At 42.2% G+C, this 20,272-nt stretch overlaps 2 protein-coding genes across 3 annotated transcripts in view; both read left to right on the plus strand.

Annotated features, from left to right (window-relative positions):
* The window catches only part of LOC112231081 (small conductance calcium-activated potassium channel protein 2-like), a 42,483-nt gene extending 41,400 nt beyond the window's left edge, over nucleotides 1-1,083 (plus strand). The window contains exon 9 of one of the 2 annotated variants that reach the window (XM_024397614.2): nucleotides 808-1,083. In XM_024397614.2, coding sequence (XP_024253382.2) covers nucleotides 808-1,083 — 276 coding nt within the window. The remainder of the gene's footprint in view (nucleotides 1-807) is intronic. The other variant, XM_024397615.2, reaches the window with a different exon arrangement.
* Nucleotides 1,084-3,459: 2,376 nt separating this feature from the next.
* On the plus strand, nucleotides 3,460-19,820 carry LOC112231082 (developmentally-regulated GTP-binding protein 1). Its single transcript, XM_024397616.2, has 9 exons — nucleotides 3,460-3,670; nucleotides 17,388-17,511; nucleotides 17,653-17,828; nucleotides 17,963-18,032; nucleotides 18,154-18,323; nucleotides 18,448-18,578; nucleotides 18,781-18,948; nucleotides 19,083-19,205; nucleotides 19,483-19,820. Exons 1-9 carry the CDS (start codon nucleotides 3,632-3,634, stop codon nucleotides 19,580-19,582), a joined length of 1,101 nt encoding a protein of 366 aa, XP_024253384.1. The 5' UTR covers nucleotides 3,460-3,631; the 3' UTR covers nucleotides 19,583-19,820.
* The last annotated feature ends 452 nt before the right edge of the window (nucleotides 19,821-20,272 follow it).

Raw genomic sequence — 20,272 nt, forward strand, 5'->3', positions numbered from 1 at the left:
CCCGGGAACTGGATATCTCACTGTTTGATAACATGCCATGTGTCGAGAGGAAGAAGATCAACTTCCTGGTCCAGAAGTTAGTAAGTGTATACAACAGAATTTCTCTGCAAGTTATCAATTAATATTTTATTGGCTTATCTACAGCATCAGGTTTTGTTTGTTGTGATGGAGATCTGTGAAATTTGAATTGCCCGTACCCAGACACGTTTTATTATATTTATGTCTACATTGACTCAGCTGTGCGTTAACACTTTTTCAAGATGGTTGAAAAGACAGAGACTGTTGTCTTGTAGCACTGAGAATAGCTGCAGACTGAGTTCAGTTCTGCCACAGAGGGCAGACTAATAATCTGAAAAAAAAATCAACATCTCCAGGGAACAGTTTAGTGTTGTAGTGGGAAACAGTGGCATGATTAGATACTTAGAATGATGCAACTGATAATCAAATTATTCACAAGCTGTTCCTTTTAAGAAGTATACATTTCATGCTGGTTCTTTTCAACTAAGGGGCAACTCATAACTTCCATTTCAGTCAAACTTTCACTTAGCCTTTTGACATCCATGACTAAGTGAAAATGTGACAAAATTAGGATTTGCCCCTCAAATGGTTCTGGACAGATTGCCATTGTAAATAAGAATTTGTTCTTATTTACTGACTTGCCTGTGTAAATAAAGGTTATTAAAATATACAAAATAAGGTAAATAAAACAAATAATTTTACAATTGCCTGCAACTTCTAGCCTAAAACACCCCATGCTCTGGAAGGGTCTCACCGTCTTACTATGACTGAGTGTCTCTCCTCCTCCAGACTCAGAACATCATGTATGACCTGATCTCAGACCTGAACGAGAGAGGGGAGGACATGGAGAAGAGGATCGCCCTGCTGGAGACCAAGCTGGAGACTTTGCTGGGGAACCTGCAAGCCCTGCCAGGACTCATCAGCCAGGTCATCAGCCAGCAGCACAGGGACTTCTTGGAGGTGCAGCTCCAGCCGTACAACAAACACAGCCCTGAGCGATCGCAGTCTGTGTCCAGACGGAGGTCATCCTCCACTGCACCACCCACCTCCTCCGAGAGCAGCTAGAGTCCAAGGGGAACACCTACAGAGAAGACTTTTGCCATCATATGGCCAAGTTGCATTTATTGTAAAGCCTTATGGTTTCAATAAGTATTATCCAAATTCTGATGACAGAATCCGAGCTACTGGGACAATGGATTTTAAAGGGATGCTGTTTATTTTTTATTACCTCAAAAGATGTTTTCCTTGCTCTGGTGACATGACCATAGAAAATGATGCTTTCCTCAGTAAAAAACTATTAGGCCTATCGATGGGGGGCTGTGATCAGAACTATACTCCATCTCTATGCAGAGGTAGCCAGTTTTAGGACAGTAAGGTTACCGGCCGGGTGTGAAGATAATGCACTAAAATAGTGCTTCTTCTCACAGACTTTGTGCTTTTGCTGGCTTGATTCAGTTACCGTGTTCCTTAAAGCAAGCTGAGAAATCATGGGACCTATCAATCAGCAAGTATTACAGTAATACTTTTTATTGAGGAAAAAGTGCTATTTCATGGACATGACTGAAATGAAGACAGAGGGCAGCACAAGAATGCACCCACATACTGTCACTCAGAGGTACCATATAGAGCTTGAAATATATATTTTAGGTTAGAAACAGCATCAAACTATGGAGTTTTTTCTTTTGCAGAATGCCCCTGTAGAATGACTATTTTTGGGGCCACACTGCAAACAATTGAATCCTCTTATCAAAATGAATGCATCTAAATCTGTACTTGCACTTACTTTTTAATCATTGCACTTCAATGCTGACTGACTTATGATATAAATCTGTGTTGCTCATTAAAATAAGAAAAATGTAGATGTTTGGGCATGGACTTATGGTCAATTGTCAATTAATTAATTTGTATTATTAGTGAAGAGGACTCAAGTCAAAGCCCTCATGCTATGTACCACAAAGGGACCTCAATTTAAAACTGATAGGCTACTGAAATGAATACTTTCAATTATCACAAACACAGTTTGCTCTTTCCTCAACATATCTCAACCCTTGTCCTGGAAGCACTTAGTATTTATGCTGGTTTTTGCCTCAACTGAGCAACAATAGTTGGATGCAATGCAAACCAATAATTCACAAGAACTGTAGCCACTTTTGAAAGTAAATTCATATTTTTATATTTTCATGAGGATAAGCACACCTCTTACAGCATACGTCTTCAACACAAATAATGAAGGAGAGATATGAACAGAATATATGATGTAAAACATTCATTGGTTGAGGTGAAATGCAGCATATTCAACATATCTTCCATTAAACCATCCAGGACCAAGGTTAAGATACCTGGGAATACACATTGTTAGTTCAAAAGGAATGTATAAAAGATGGTATAGCAACTTACTGTATGAGAGGGCTGGGCCTGGTCACTAAAAAGTCTAAACCTAACTGCAAAAAAAACTCTCTCTGACACATATAATTGTGCAAATATTGTAGGTGCTCAAGATGATAGAATTAGATTTCAACAAAGCTTTGTCCCTTTGTTTAAAACTGCAATAGCTTGGCCACTAGCCTGTCATAAAGGGAAATAAAGGTAACCTTCCACCAGTTATACACATTTTGGCAATATGCACCCTCCCTCTGCAAGGTTTTCAGAAGTTAGATGAGTGTGCCATGTTCATCCGATGGGCATTTATCTGGTCAACTTCCTGCAATGACATTGTCCAACCAACCAAAAGCTCAATCCCATCTACAGTGTTGAATGTACTGTTGCTGGTTTTAGAGCTTTCAAACATTGGCAGTCAATCCAGAAATTTTAGCAACATAGAAACTTTTGAGAGATGATGTACTGTATGCAAACAAAATATGAAACAATAAAAAAAAGCATATTAACCAGATGTGTGTGCATTACTAATACTAATCCATTTGACTGGGGTGAGAGAGAGACCTGTTGCCACAAGAAAAAGGCAACCAGTGAAGAACAAAAAACCATTGTAAATACAACCTATATTTATGTTTATTTATTTTCCCTTTTGTACATTAACTATTTGCACATCATTACAACACTGTATATAAACAGATGACAGTTGAAATGTGTTTATTATTTTGTAACTTTTGTAAGTAATGTTTACTGTAAATTTTGTATTGTTTATTATCTATTTCACTTGCTTTGGCAATGTAAACATATGTTTCCCATGCCAATAAAGCTCCTTGAATTGAAATTGAATTGAGAGAGAGCATGCAGTAGCCTTTTAATGTGATTAGTTACGCAGTGTCAGATACATTCGTTTGATTTGTCAAATCCAAACCTGAAATGTGTTACATAATTTCTGCAAAGTGTATGTCATTGCTGTTACATGGAATATGTCAAATCAGCAAATTTACATAAACCTGCAAACAACTTAATTCCTGTAGGTAGCGCCAACGGGGTTGCCGTTTTTTGAGTTATCGGTTTGCCATCGAGTTTCTTTGGTTTGCCGGCTGCCTCTTCCTCCTAGCGAGAGCCGCAGGTTGAACACATGAGTGTTAGCTTTTGCTAGTTTGCCATGATAAAAACTCAACAATTTAACTATTGAACGTGTTTAATCGTTATGTGATATCATCTAAGGACCAGCTACAAGATGAGTTTACTCGCCAAAATAGCAGAAATTGAGGCCGAGGTAAGTTAGCTAACGGTAGCGAATGCTAGCTGACGTTAGTTGTGATTCACGTTTTAGCTTGGCCACTTGACTAACGTTAAGGGAGCAAGCAACTATAGTTGGCTAAAGTTAACTTGGCCAAAGTTTGACTGAACTTGGCCAATTGAGGATGTAACCTTACAATGGATCCCCCAAAAAAAAAAAAAAATATATATATATAACATAATATGATGGCAGACTCCGAGTCTGCGCATAGCTGGATGTTATTTTGTTAAGAATTCTCAACTCTACGTTAGTCTATGCTTTTAACGTAGTTGGCTACAGTAGTTAACTTTAGCTGGCTATGTGTTATTATTGGCAGGGTAACTAGTTGTCTGAAGATACCAACCTTACCTTTACGCCACAGATGGAACAGTGAGCCAGATGTTTCACCGGATGTGTAAATCCAAAGCATTTGGTTGGCGTTTCCACTCACCACCAAATATGGTGACGAGAGGACGTCCAGCTGTGGCCGGCAGTGGGAGAAGATAGATTTTGACCGAAATTCTGCTCATTTTCTCATCGATGAAACATTTGATCTCAATACAGTTTCCTGTTCCCAAACCCGTAAACTGTTATGGACAAAGTTTTTGTAGACTTTACCCTTTGCTATAGTTTGTTTAGTTTAGTTTTGTTTAGTTTTGGACTTGCAAGGGCAAATTGGGTTATTGCACACGTGCAAATATATGGGTAATTCCATGTCATTTCAGCAAGCCATGACACCCACCATCTCAGATTGTTCTGAAATTGTTTCTTAAGTTAGAAACATAAGATTAGTGTTTGTGAAACGTCATTTTGTTCATTTAATTTGATCTGAGAAATTAAGAAAATTGATTTCACACAAATTGGCCCTTTCAATTTATAGGATTCACATAATATTCCACAAATATAGTACCCAACATCCGATTAAATCCAAACTTATTCCTACCATTGAGTAAGACATGAGGAATCCAATAAAATGGTCAAAGGCCAGCTCCAGAACCCCCACCCGCCAATACCATCCCATCAACCAGTATACAGAATCGGTTATCTATGTCTAACAACTGGTATGGAGATGCGGCTTGGAGTATTGCTTCTTTGTCCTTTGTAATGATTTCATGTGAATCTGATGATGTTTAGTCCCCCCTGTTTAGATAAATTAGCCATTGAAGTCGTTTTGCATTATTTACCATGAATTCATGTTAAAGTACCATGTTTTACCCGCTTGATGCCGCTTTTCCTGCTACTGTCGCCACACCCTTCTATCAATTTTTCTTGTCTTGTGTTTATTTAAGGGATCACAACATTTTCTTTGCAACTTTGTGTAGAAAACTATTATCTTTTGCTCCCGATGAAAATAAATGTGGTGGTCCACCCAACTCTCCTTGAAAAGTCCAACAAATAGCAGCTCTCTGAGAGGGCTATCTGTATGGTGCAATTCTCAAATGAAGACTTTTCCTACAAACCCAAAACTTTGATGGAGAAATGAATACAATTATAAACCTTTGCATTGTAGTCATGTTTTTCAATACAATTATTAGAAAACATCTATATGTGTTTGCTGACCTTTTTATAATTTTATTGGATTCCTCATGTCTTACTAATTGTTAGGAAGAATTATGGCCCAAATCAGATGCTGGGTACTATATTTATTTAAGATTATATGAAACCTATAATGGCAATTTGAGCGCAATCAATTAGCTTAATATTCAAACAAAATAATGTTTCAGGAATGCTAATCTTATCGGAGACAGTGAATGTGTCAATCCTATTTTATTTTTTTATTGGAATGACTCACATGCTAGAACGTGCCAATAGGATCTCGCTAGCTTGCGCTTGGCTCTGCCCACCTTGCTTGTTCTGGAAATGACAGGCAGTGGTCTGACTTTGGTTAGTTATAAAAAATCTTTGGTTACTTGTTTATACTGACCTGTGTCATGTAAAAATCTTCCCAGCCTGAAATTGTTCCCAATCGTTCTGATTGTAACGTTGTTGTAAAAATGTTCACAGTGTGAAATAATTTCACACACGTCTGTGTGGATGGCTAAACTGGTGCAGATGTTTCTCTCTGATTTAGCTAGCATAATTAGCTGTAAACTGGTCAAGATGGCTTGTTCTCAGAGGTGTGCCGTTTTAACTTGTATGTATGGCTAACTAACAAACAAGCACTGTCAATCGAAACCGTAGCTCCCAAGTCTTTGCAATCTATTTAAAAAATGTATACACTGCTCAAAAAAATAAAGGTAACACATAAACAATACAATGTAACTCCAAGTCAATCACACTTCTGTGAAATCAAACTGTCCACTTAGGAAGCAACACTGATTGACAATAAATGTCACATGCTGTTGTGCAAATGGAATAGACAACAGGTGGAAATTATAGGCAATTAGCAAGACACCCCCAATAAAGGAGTGGTTCTGCAGGTGGTGACCACAGACCACTTCTCAGTTCCTATGCTTCCTGGCTGATGTTTTGGTCACTTTTGAATGCTGGCGGTGCTTTCACTCTAGTGGTAGCATGAGACGGAGTCTACAACCCACACAAGTGGCTCAGGTAGTGCAGCTCATCCAGGATGGCACATCAATGCGAGCTGTGGCAAGAAGGTTTGCTGTGTCTGTCAGCGTAGTGTCCAGAGCATGGAGGCGCTACCAGGAGACAGGCCAGTACATCAGGAGACGTGGAGGAGGCCGTAGGAGGGCAACAACCCAGCAGCAGGACCGCTACTTCCACCTTTGTGCAAGGAGGACCACTGCCAGAGCCCTGCAAAATGACCTCCAGCAGGCCACAAATGTGCATGTGTCTGCTCAAACGGTCAGAATCAGACTCCATGAGGGTGGTATGAGGGCCCGACGTCCACAGGTGGGGGTTGTGCTTACAGCCCAACACCGTGCAAGACGTTTGGCATTTGCCAGAGAACACCAAGATTGGCAAATTTGCCACAAATTCTGTGCTCTTCACAGATGAAAACAGGTTCACACTGAGCACATGTGACAGACGTGACAGTCTGGAGACGCCATGGAGAACGTTCTGCTTCCTGCAACATCCTCCAGCATAACCGGTTTGGCGGTGGGTCAGTCAAGGTATGGGGTGGCATTTCTTTGGGGGGCCGCACAGCCCTCCATGTGCTCGCCAGAGGTAGCCTGACTGCCATTAGGTACCGAGATGAGATCCTCCAACCCCTTGTGAGACCATATGCTGGTGCGGTTGGCCCTGGGTTCCTCCTAATGCAAAACAATGCTAGACTTCATGTGGCTGGAGTGTGTCAGCAGTTCCTGCAAGAGGAAGGCATTGATGCTATGGACTGGCCCGCCCGTTCCCCATACCTGAATCCAATTGAGCACATCTGGGACATCATGTCTCGCTCCATCCACCAACGTGGCGTTGCACCACAGACTGTCCAGGAGTTGGCGGATGCTTTAGTCCAGCTCTGGGAGGAGATCCCTCAGGAGACCATCCACCACCTCATCAGGAGCATGCCCAGGCATTGTAGGGAGGTCATACAGGTACGTGGAGTTGATAAATTTGATTTCCATTGATAATTTTTGTGTGATTTTGTTGTCAGCACAGTCAACTATGTAAAGAAAAAAGTATTTAATAAGAATATTTCATTCATTCAGATCTAGGATGTGTTATTTTAGTGTTCCCTTTATTTTTTAGAGCAGTGTATAAATATATATACTTATAAAAATAATTTAAAATGTAAAAATTCAAATGTAAAAAAATTGTTTTTACATTTAAAAAAAAAAATCTCTCCTCAAATCAACCCTCAGCACTTTGACGCGCGAGTCTGGGTATTTATATGCTGACCTCACGCTTCATAAGCTTCTGATTGGTCAGAGTCAATACTCCTGGCCACCATTGATTGGCAGATGTGTGAAGCAAATGCGCGTGCCCACAGAACAGTTTTACGATGTGAGAGAAACAAGCTCAGCCATCCACATAAAGAGATGCGCGTGCAATTATAGAAGGGGGGAAATGTTCACCCTGGGAGACATTTTACAGCATGATGTCACAATCAGAACGATTGAGAACTATTTCATGCTGGGAAGATTTTTACATGACAATCTGCACGGGGGTCGGAACGCAATCATGGTTACATTATTTGTGTGGTCAAGATATGGGTTGGAAAATGTACCTCAATGCAGGGATAGGACATGTCACTGTACTGCAAATTTCTTTCAATCTATTCAAAGTTTATTGGTCACGTACACAGATTTGAAGATGTTGCAGGTGCAGCAAAATGCTTGTGTTTCTAGCTCCAACAGTGCAGTGATATGCACATAATCCAAGAATGAACAATGTCAGAGTCCGGAACATAAATAGATATACACTGAGTGTACAAAACATTAGCAACACCCATTTTGCCCTCAGAACAGCCTCAATTTGTGATGGCATAGACACTGCAAGGTGTCAAAAGCGTTCCACAGGGATGCGGGCCCACACGGACTTTCAACTCCCTCCAAAGATTTTCTATGGGGTTGAGATCTGGAGACTGGCTAGGCCACTCCAGGACCTTGAAATGCTTCTTATGAAGCCACTCCTTCGTTGTCCGGACGGTGTGTTTGGGATCATTGTCATGCTGAAAGACCCAGCCACGTTTCATCTTCAAGGTACTAAAGGATATCATAACCGCCATCGATAAAAGAAAGTACTGTGCAGCCGTCTTCATCGACCTGGCCAAGGCTTTCGACTCAGTCAATCACCATATTCTTATCGGCAGACTCAGTAGCCTCGGTTTTTCTAATGACTGCCTTGCCTGGTTCACCAACTACTTTGCAGACAGAGTTCAGTGTGTCAAATCGGAGGGCATGTTGTCCGGTCCTCTGGCAGTCTCTATGGGGGTGCCACAGGGTTCAATTCTCGACTCTCGACTCTTTTCTCTGTATATATCAATGATGTTGCTCTTGCTGCGGGCGATTCCCTGATCCACCTCTACGCAGACGACAACATTCTGTATACTTCTGGCCCTTCCTTGGACACTGTGCTATCTAACCTCCAAACGAGCTTCAATGCCATACAACACTCCTTCCGTGGCCTCCAACTGCTCTTAAACGCTAGTAAAACCAAATGCATGCTTTTCAACCGTTCGCTGCCTGCACCCGCACGCCCGACTAGCATCACCACCCTGGATGGTTCCGACCTAGAATATGTGGACATCTATAAGTACCTAGGTGTCTGGCTAGACTGTAAACTCTCCTTCCAGACTCATATGAAATATCTCCAATCTAAAATCTAATCTAGAGTCGGCTTTCTATTCCGCAACAAAGCCTCCTTCACTCACGCCGCCAAACTTACTCTAGTAAAACTGACTATCCTACCGATCCTCGACTTCGGCGATGTCATCTACAAAATAGCTTCCAATACTCTACTCAGCAAACTGGATGCAGTTTCACAGTGCCATCTGTTTTGTTACTAAAGCACCTTATACCACCCACCACTGCGACCTGTATGCTCTAGTCGGCTGGCCCTCGCTACATATTCGTCGCCAGACCCACTGGCTCCAGGTCATCTACAAGTCCATGCTAGGTAAAGCTCCGCCTTATCTCAGTTCACTGGTCACGATGGCAACACCCACCCGTAGCACGCGCTCCAGCAGGTGTATCTCACTGATCATCCCTAAAGCCAACACCTCATTTGGCCGCCTTTCATTCCAGTTCTCTGCTGCCTGTGACTGGAACGAATTGCAAAAATCGCTGAAGTTGGAGACTTTTATCTCCCTCACCAACTTCAAACATCTGCTATCTGAGCAGCTAACCGATCGCAGCAGCTGTACATAGTCTATCGGTAAATAGCCCACCCAATTTACCTACCTCATCCCCATACTGTTTATATTTATTTACTTTTCTGCTCTTTTGCACACCAGTATCTCTATCTGTACATGACCATCTGATCATTTATCACTCCAGTGTTAATCTGCAAAATTGTAATTATTCGCCTACCTTCTCATGCCTTTTGCACACAATGTATATACTCTTTTTTTTCTCTTTTTATTCTACTGTGTTATTGACTTGTTAATTGTTTACTCCATGTGTAACTCTGTGTTGTTGTCTGTTCACACTGCTATGCTTTATCTTGGCCAGGTCGCAGTTGTAAATGAGAACTTGTTCTCAACTAGCCTACCTGGTTAAATAAAGGTAAAATAAAATTTAAAAAATGCCCTTGCTGATGGAAGGAGGTTTTCACTCAAAATCTCACGATACATGGCCCCATTCATTCTTTCCTTTACACGGATCAGTCGTCCTGGTCCCTTTGAAGAAAAACAGCCCCAAAGCATGATGTTTCCACCCCCATGCTTCACAGTAGGTATGGTGTTCTTTGGATGCAACTCAGCATTCTTTGTCCTCCAAACACGACGAGTTGAGTTTTTACCAAAAAGTTATATTTTGGTTTCATCTGACCATATGACATTCTCCCAATCTTCTTCTGGATCATCCAAATGCTCTCTAGCAAACTTCAGACGGGCCTGGACATGTACTGGCTTAAGCAGGGGGACACGTCTGGCACTGCAGGATTTGAGTCCCTGGCGGTGTAGTGCGTTACTGATGGTAGGCTTTGTTACTTTGGTCCCAGCTCTCTGCAGGTCATTCACTAGGTCCCCCCGTGTGGTTCTGGGATTTTTGCTCACAGTTCTTGTGATCATTTTGACCCCACGGGGTGAGATCTTGAGTGGAGCCCCAGGTCGAGGGAGATTATCAGTGGTCTTGTATGTCTTCCATTTCCTAATAATTGCTCCCACAGTTGATTTCTTCAAACCAAGCTGCTTACCTATTGCAGATGCAGTCTTCCCAGCCTGGTGCAGGTCTACAATTTTGTTTCCGGTGTCCTTTGACAGCTCTTTGGTCTTGGCCATAGTGGAGTTTGGAGTGTGACTGTTTGAGGTTGTGGACAGGTGTCTTTTATACTGGTAACAAGTTCAAACAGGTGCCATTAATACAGGTAACAAGTGGAGGACAGAGGAGCCTCTTAAAGAAGAAGTTCTAGGTCTGTGAGAGCCAGAAATCTTGCTTGTTTGTTATTGACCAAATACTTATTTTCCACCATAATTTGCAAATAAATTCATTAAAAATCCTACAATGTTATTTGCTGGATTTTTTCATTAAAAATCCTACAATGTTATTTGCTGGATTTTTTCTCCTCATTTTGTCTGTCATAGTTCAAGTGTACCTATGATGAAAATTACAGGCCTCTCATCTTTTTAAGTGGGAGAACTTACACAATTGGTGGCTGACTAAATACTTTTTTGCCCCACTGTATGTATGTATGTATGTATGTATGTATGTATGTATGTGTGTATGTGTGTATATATATATATATAAACAATGGTGTATTGACAGTATATGAATAGAAAAGGCATGTTTTTGGCACCTGAGTGGCGCAGCGGTCTAATGCCGCTCCTAGTGGTATCTGGCTAGTATCAGTGATTAAGGTTCAGGGCAGGGTACTGGGCGGATGCCAGCTAATGGTGACTGTTTAACAGTCTGATGGGCTGGAGATAGAAGCTGTTTATCAGTCTCTCTGTCCCATTTTTGATGCACCTGCACTCCGCCTTCTAGATGGTAGCGGGGTGAACAGGCCGTGGCTCGGGTGGCTGAGGTCTTTGATGATATTTTTGTTCTTCCTGTGACACCGGGTTGTGTAGATGTTCTGGGGGTCAAGCAGTGTGCCCCCAGTGATGCGATGGACTGATTGCTCCACTCTTTGGAGAGCCCTGTGGTTGTGTAAGGTTCTGTATTTATTTTCTTAGTCAACCTTGTGTTCTGTTTCGTTGTGTCCTTGAACATAGCCCTGTCTTTCATTTGTGTTCATTGATTTCACCTGTGTTAGTTACTCACCTGGTCTCATCAGCTCCTTATTTAGTTCAGTTCATTCTGTTTGTGCCTTTTGTTCTTTTTGACTCTACTAAGCCTTTTCCTAGCTCGTTTGTGAGAACCGGTCATAGCCTTCAGTCCTAGTTTTGATTCACTTGCCTGTTTTTGACCATTGCCTGCCTGTGACCACGATTCCTACCTTCTGCGAAGGCGAAATAAACACCTGCCGCCCTCTGCTTGTGAATCTACACCTTTTTCTCCCTATTCATTACAATTTGCCTCATGCAGCACGACACATCTCCTTCACATAGAGCTGATCAGGCTGTTGATTGTGGCCTGTGGAATGTTGTCCCACTCAACTTCAATGGCTGTGCGAAGTTTGTGGATATTGGCCGGAACTGGAACACGCTGTTGTGCAGAGCATCCCAAACTTGCTCAATACGTGACATGTCTGGTAAGTATGCCGGCCACTGTGTACAGATCCTTGCCAAATGGGGCCATGCACTTTTTTTAACCTTTATTTAACTAGGCAAGTCAGTTAAGAACAAATTCTTATTTTCAATGACGGCCTAGGAACAGGGCCTTGTTCAGGGGCAGAACGACAGATTCGTACCTTGTCAGCTCGGGGATTTGAACTTGCAACCTTTCGGTTACTAGCCCAACGCTCTAACCACTGGGCTTCCCTGCCACCCAGCATTATCATGCTGAAACATGAGGTGATGGCGGTGGATGAATGGCACGACAATAGACCTCAGGATCTCGTCACACTATCTCTGTGCATTCAAATTGCCATCGATAACATGCAATTGTGTTTGTTGTCCATAGCCTATGCATGCCCATACCATAACCCCACTGCAACCATGTGGCACTCTGTTCACAACGTTGACATTAGCAAACCGCTCGTCCACACACGACACCATCTGCCCGGTACAGTTGAAACTGGGATTAATCCGTGAAGAGCACACTTCTCCAGCGTGCCAGTGGCTATAGGAGGTGAGCATTTGCACACTGAAGTTGGTTACGATACTGAACTGCAGTCAGGTCAAGAACATGGTGAGGACGATGAGCACGCAGATGAGCTTCCCTGAGATGGTTTCTAACAGCTTGTGCAGAAATTATTTGGTTGTGCAAACCCATAGTTTCATAAGCTGTCCAGGTGGCTGGTCTCAGACAATCCAGCAGGTGAAACAGCCGGATGTTGTGACGTCCTGGGCTGGCGTAGTTCCACGTGGTCTGCAGTTGTGAGTCCAGTTGGACTTACTAACGAGTTCTCTAAAATGAAGTTGGAGGTGGCTTATAGTAAAGAAATTAACATTAAATTATCTGGCAAAAGCTCTGGTGGACATTCCTGCAGTCATTATGCCAATTGCATGCTCCCTCAATTTAAGACATCTGTGGGTTGTGTGACACAACTTCACATTTTAGAGTGGGCTATTTAATCAGCTTCTTGATATGCCATACAGGTGGATGGATTATTGTGGCAAAGGAGAAATGCTCACTAACAGGGATGTAAACAAATTTGTGCACAAAATTGGAGAGAAATAAGCTTTTTCTGCAAATGGAACATTTCTGGGATCTTTTATTTCAGCTCATTAAACATGGGACAAACACTTTAAATGTTGCCATTTATATTTTTGTTCAGTATAATTGGCAATACATCTCATGAATGCAATTATGTCAGATAAACAAAGAAAATGGTTAAACACTTCATTGTGAGGCTAAATATAAGGGCTGGAGAATGCATCTCAAGTCAGATAAATGAAATACTGTAAAACTATTTGGTGGAATGTGCATTGTGGGTGCCCGACCGGGCAAGTTTGTCTTGAAGACTACATATATTATTTGTACCTGTGCATTTGCGGGGCACAACAAAAAAGAAACCAAGCCAAACATCTCAGTTCTTCTCCCTAAATTCCCTTTCCCTTATAATTGGTTAGCCTTTAACTCCCCTAAACATAGCCAGGTTCCACACGGAAAATATGCAATAACATTTGTTTGATAAAGACAGAGCGTGTTTCCATCAGAATCATTAAGCCTAGGCCTACTCACCAAACAGATGTAGTGACCATAACTCATCACCTTGCAAGTGTTCAATGAAAATTCAAAAGAACCGGCAGAATAAACTACATTGAATGTATGTATGGTGAAAAGACGACAGAATTTGTTTTGTAATCCTGAAAAAATTGTCTTTGTCAAATTGAGCCCCGTTTCAAATAACTTTTTTTTAAATAACTTCCTTTCGCCAGATGCCCATCACTTTGCAGTGGCAACTTTTTTAATAAAAAAAAAAAAATTCTGTTATATTACATATGTGTTTACTATAAAATAGGTGTCTTGACTGTAAGGGCTCTGGAAATAAGAGCGTCTTGTCTGCTAAATTAAATAAGCAAGGCTATGCCATTACCCAAGCAGGGTAGTCTAGTGGTTAGAGCGTTGGACAAGGTACAAATCTTTCATTCTGCCCCTGAACAGGCAGTTATCCCACTGTTCCTAGGCCGTCATTGAAAAAAAGAATGTGTTCTTAACCGACTTGCCTTAGTTAAATAAAGGTAAAATAAATATTTTTAAATCAGATCAAATTGTATTGGTCGCAAACACATATTTGGCAGGTTATTGCGGTTGAAGCGAAATGCTTGTGTTCCATGCTCCAACAGTGCAGTAATATCTAACAATACACAGCAATACACATGAATCTAAAAAGTAAAAGAATGGAATTAAGAAAAATAAATATTAGGACGAAAGCGCCACTGCTTAGGTTACTGCCTTTTTGAAGATTGTGTTCCACGATTACAAAAAACCTAGTTGATATTATGGTTTCAATAAATTAATCGTAAATGGCACTTGCTTTTATATTGACTGAATATACACACTCCAGCCACATGAGGACACACTCCAGCCACATGAGGTCTAGCATTGTCTTGCATTAGGAGGAACCCAGGGCCAACCGCACCAGCATATGGTCTCACAAGGAGTCTGGGGATCTCATCTCGGTACCTAATGGCAGTCAGGCTACCTCTGGCGAGCACATGGAAGGCTGTGCGGCCCCCCAAAGAAATGCCACCCCACACCATGACTGACCCACTGCCAAACCGGTCATGCTGGAGGATGTTGCAGAACGTTCTCCACGGCGTCTCCAGACTGTCACGTCTGTCACATGTGCTCAGTGTGAACCTGCTTTCATCTGTGAAGAGCACAGGGAGCCAGTGGCGAATTTGCCAATCTTGGTGTTCTCAGGCAAATGCCAAACGTCCTGCACGGTGTTGGGCTGTAAGCACAACCCCCACCTGTGGACGTCGGGCCCTCATACCACCCTCATGGAGTCTGTTTCTGACTGTTTGAACAGACACATGCACATGTGTGGCCTGCTGGAGGTCATTTTACAGGGCTCTGGCAGTGCTCCTCCTGCTCCACCTTGCACAAAGGTGGAGGTAGCGGTCCTGCTGCTGGGTTGTTGCCCTCCTACGTCCTCCTCCACGTCTCCTGATGTACTGGCCTGTCTCCTGGTAGCGCCTCCATGCTCTGGACACTACGCTGACAGACACAGCAAACCACCTTGCCACAGCTCGCATTGATGTGCCATCCTGGATGAGCTGCACTACCTGAGCCACTTGTGTGGGTTGTAGACTCCGTCTCATGCTACCACTAGAGTGAAAGCACCGCCAGCATTCAAAAGTGACCAAAACATCAGCCAGGAAGCATAGGAACTGAGAAGTGGTCTGTGGTCACCACCTGCAGAACCACTCCTTTATTGGGGGTGTCTTGCTAATTGCCTATAATTTCCACCTGTTGTCTATTCCATTTGCACAACAGCATGTGACATTTATTGTCAATCAGTGTTGCTTTCTAAGTGGACAGTTTGATTTCACAGAAGTGTGATTCACTTGGAGTTACATTGTGTTCCCTTTATTTTTTTGAGCAGTGTATTTTTTTTTACATACACTTAGGGTGGACTCATTCTAACCCGTTTTTCAACCGCTCCACAACTTTCTTGTTATGAAATGTCCTCTGGTCTGATGAAACAAAAATATAACTTGTTGGCCATAATGACCATTATGTTTGGAGGGAAAAGGGGGAGGCTTGCAAGCCGAAGAACACTATCCCAACCATGAAGCACGGGGGTGGAAGCATCATGTTGTGGGGATGCTTTGCTGCAGGAGGGACTGGTGCACTTCACAAAATTGATGGCATATTGAAGCAACATCTCAAGACATCAGTCCGGAAGTTAAAACTTGGTCGCAAATGGGTCTTCCAAATGTACAATGACCCCAAGCATACTTCCAAAGTTGTGGCAAAATGGCTTAAGGAGAACATGGTCAAGCTATTAGAGTGGCCATCACAAAGCCCTGACCTCAATCATTTAGAAAATTTGTGGGCAGAACTGAAAAAGCATTTGCGAGCAAGGAGGCCTACAAACCTGACTCAGTTACACCAGCTCTGTCAGGAGAAATGGGCCAAAATTCGCCCAACTTATTGTGGGAAGCTTGTGGAAGGCTATCTGAAACGTTTGACCCAAGTTAAACAATTTAAAGGCAATGCTACCAAATACTAATTGAGTGTGTAAACTTCTGACCACTGGGAATGTGATGAAAGAAATAAAAGCTGAAATAAAATCACTCTACTATTATTCTGACATTTCACATTCTTAAAATAAAGTGGTGATCCTAACTGACCTAAGACAGGGAATTTTAACTAGGATTAAATGTCAGGAATTGTGAAACACTGAGTTTAAATGTATTTTGCTAAGGTGTATGTAAACTTCCGACTTCAACTGTATGTATATATATATATACTACCGTTGAAGCATCCCAGAGTCGTCTCTTCCCTTTTGACATTGAGACTGGTGTTTTGCGGGTACTCTTTAATGAAGCTGCCAGTTGAGGACTTGTGAGGCGTCTGTTTCTCAAACTAGACACTAATGTACTTGTCCTCTAGCTCAGTTGTGCACCGGGACCTCCCACTCCTCTTTCTATTCTGGTTAAATCCAGTTTGTGCTGTTCTGTGGAGGGAGTAGTACACAGCATGGTACGAGATCTTCAGCTTCTTGGCAATTTCTCGCATGGAAGTTCTTTGTTTCTGGCCATTTTGAGCCTGTAATCGAACCCACAAATGCTGATGCTCCAGATACTCAACTAGTCTAAAGAAGGCCAATTTTATTGCTTCTTTAATCAGAACAAGAGTTTTCAGCTGTGCTAACATAATAGCAAAAGGGTTTTCTAATGATCAATTATCCTTTTAAAATTATAAACTTGGATTAGCTAACACAACGTGCCATTGGAACACAGGAGTGATGGCTGCTGATAATGGGCCCCTGTATGCCTATGTAGATATTCCATTTAAAAAATCAGCCGTTTCCAGCTACAATAGTCATTTACAACATTAACAATGTCTACACTGTATTTCTGAGACATTTTTTGTCCATTAAAATAACTTAAAATGTATTTACTTTTCTTTCAAAAACAAGGACATTTCAAAGTGACCCCAAACATTTGAACGGTTGTGTGTTTTGTGTGTGTTTGTATGTATATATATATATATATATATATATATGGTAGTATTTAAATCTTCTAAATGGAGCATTGTGGCTAAATATATAAAGGTAAAATTTGCACTACAGTGGCATATCCCATCCCTGCATTGAGGTACGTTTTTCGACCCATGTATCACGCCGGCTCCACGGTGTCTTAATGCAACCATGATTACGTTCCGACCTCAGTGCAGCCCAGTATAAACAAGTGTAATGGTAGTGTTGGTGTCATGATGACAATATGTTTTCTTTATTAGTGATCATTCGAAATCCAGCCATCACACAACTTGGCTCTGAACAAGTAGGCCTAGCTAATATTCTAGTTCCTATTTGTTGTATTGTGTAGAATATGAATGGATTAAAGCATCCTTTCTGTGTTGGGTAGATGGCTCGGACTCAGAAGAACAAAGCCACATCTAACCACTTGGGGCTGCTCAAAGCTCGCCTGGCCAAGATGAGGAGAGAACTTATCACACCAAAGGGAGGCAGTGGAGGAGGCACAGGGGAAGGTGAGTCCTGACTCCTGATCATCGTTCATTTTTAGAATGTGTCCCTTAGCTACACAACAGTGCAGTGGAGATGTAGCAAGTAGAGATTTACAAGCTCATGTCACATTGTAATGAATACTAATGTGTCACTCTGTTGTATAGGCTTTGATGTGGCAAAAACAGGTGACGCCCGTATCGGATTTGTAGGCTTCCCCTCAGTGGGCAAGTCTACTTTACTAAGTAACCTGGCAGGGGTGTACTCAGAGGTGGCGGCCTATGAGTTTACCACCCTCACCACAGTACCAGGAGTGATCCGCTACAAGGGTGCCAAAATACAGGTGCTTTACATGCGTCTTGTACCTTTCACACGGCACCTTAAGGCCAACAGAGGCCAATCTGTAACAATTGTGTTTATTTTTCTATTTAAGATGTTTTAGTATTAGGATGCGTATTCTACTTTTGTGTCTTCAAGCTCCTGGATCTTCCAGGTATCATCGAGGGGGCCAAAGATGGCAAGGGCAGAGGACGACAGGTCATCGCAGGTGATAACCATCAGTGAAGCATCAGAACCATACACAAACTACATGTGATAGTTTAGAGCACACATGTGCCACACTCACATACCTTGAAGGTAGTTTGTAACTGTGGTCTTTTTCTTCCCAGTGGCTCGGACCTGCAACCTGATCCTCATAGTGTTGGATGTTCTGAAGCCTTTGGGCCACAAGAAGCTGATTGAACACGAGCTGGAGGGCTTCGGAATCCGCCTCAACAAGCAGCCGCCCAACATCGGCTTCAAGAAGAAGGACAAAGGAGGCATCAACTTCACCGTCACAGTACGTGTGTTTAACACAAAGGTTTCACGTCCAGCTCAATCTGTCCCCATTTCTCTCTGTGTCTCTGTCTCTTTTTAGAGCTGGCTTACTCTGGTGTTATTCCTGTCTCTCTCTTTCTCTCCAGTGTCCACAGAGTGAGCTGGACGGTGACGCAGTGAAGAGCATCCTGGCCGAGTACAAGATCCACAACGCTGACATCACCCTGCGCAGCGACTCCACTGCCGATGACCTCATCGACGTGGTGGAGGGAAACCGGTAAGCAGCTGAGCACTTCTACAAACTCAGGGATGTAATCGTCCTGATTAAGCAGGAATTAATGTTTTTCTGACATAATCCTCCATTCATCTAGAATTGGGTCTGACTTATACCCCAAAAAAATTTCTATACCCCATTCCAAAGTATGGTCAACGTTCCCCTACAGACCTGCTGACATACATGCTCTGTTTAATCCCACCAGAGTGTACATCCCCTGTATTTATGTGCTCAACAAAATTGACCAGATCTCCATTGAAGAGCTGGACATCATCTACAAGGTACCCCACTGCGTGCCCATCTCTGCCCATTCCCGCTGGAACTTTGATGACCTACTGGAGAAGATGTGGGACTACCTGCACCTAGTGCGCATGTAAGGAGGCGCTCTCTCAACCTAACAGCCCATAGAAGAGATATATAGGGTTATTGGAATCCATATTACACTGCTTGGATAAATGTGTGGTTTGTGTCTAAATTAATAAATTATTTGAATGTGTTGTCCCCCAGATACACCAAACCCAAAGGCCAGCTTCCTGACTACACATCTCCAGTCGTTCTACCTACTGAACATACTGCAGTGGAGGACTTCTGTCTGAAGATTCATAAAAGCCTCCTCAAAGAATTAAAATAGTGAGTACTATTAGCTAATGGCTTTTGTGCTTCTTGTTGATGTTTTGGAAAAGACTGAGGTATACCCACCCCAGTATTTAACTGATTAAAGCAACAATCTGTAAGAAATAATGTACTTAAAACATTTAAAAATCACAAAATGCACTTAGCTGCCACTAGGTGTCCAATGATAACGGTAGAATTACCCTACAAGGGAAAGCACAGCACACAGACACATATGACACAATGTTGCACCTGCCTGGCATTTTTCTAACACTTGGTCTTCCTGTCCTTTCAGTGCTCTGGTATGGGGTGCTTCAGTGAAACACAACCCCCAGAAGGTGGGAAAAGACCATGTCATGGAAGATGAGGATGTAATCCAGCTGGTGAAAAAGTAAAAGTCTCCTGACTCTCTGCATCGTGAACCCCCCCAAGCATATCCACGTGGAACATCTGTCTTCGTTGTTCTCAATTTTATGTTGGAATTTTCAAACTGAAAATAAAAATGATATGAATGTCAATGTTACATTTCCCTCCCTCATTTACGCCCGTATGTGATTCATAACATCCATCGAAGAGGCCTTGAATCAAAAAATAATATCAAATAAACACCATAAAAATGACTGACCTTTTTAATATGGAGTCATCGTCTTTTATTTTAGATCATTATAAAGGTCATTGGGTTTGTGCCTGGAAAGATGCAATGTTATTCATGTTGAACAAATCTGAATTAACATAACTTCATAACATTCACATTTTCCTTCATATGAAATGCATCCAAATCCTGTCCAAGTGACATGGGTGTGTCCTGCTCCATCTGTCTATACTTTCACTGGAGACACAGTTCTTATGAAATACATCCTAAAACACAGTGGGTGTATTCTATCTCCATCTCCTCTGGAAGTCAAGCCATACCTCTTACCCAGACACCGTCTCATGGTGTCCAATACAACGGCTTTAAAGTCCTGTCGGCCACTGATTTATATAACATTGATGATACAGTCAGTCAGGCTGGCATCCAACCCCCTTTCCAGCACGGACAGTCTCTAAGGTTAATCAGTTCATTCACTCAGATGCAGTCTGGGGAC

The sequence above is a fragment of the Oncorhynchus tshawytscha genome, linkage group LG33 (genome assembly GCF_018296145.1).
Source record: "Oncorhynchus tshawytscha isolate Ot180627B linkage group LG33, Otsh_v2.0, whole genome shotgun sequence".
NCBI lineage: Eukaryota > Metazoa > Chordata > Actinopteri > Salmoniformes > Salmonidae > Oncorhynchus > Oncorhynchus tshawytscha.

What these genes read in the sequence shown, in the direction of transcription:
- LOC112231082 (XM_024397616.2), top strand. Translation starts at nt 3,632, where the DNA reads ATGAGTTTACTCGCCAAAATAGCAGAAATTGAGGCCGAG. An exon ending in GACGTGGTGGAGGGAAACCG is followed by an intron (nt 18,579 to 18,780) that starts GTAAGCAGCTGA and finishes TAATCCCACCAG; the next exon opens with AGTGTACATCCCCTGTATTT. An exon ending in TACCTGCACCTAGTGCGCAT is followed by an intron (nt 18,949 to 19,082) that starts GTAAGGAGGCGC and finishes GTTGTCCCCCAG; the next exon opens with ATACACCAAACCCAAAGGCC.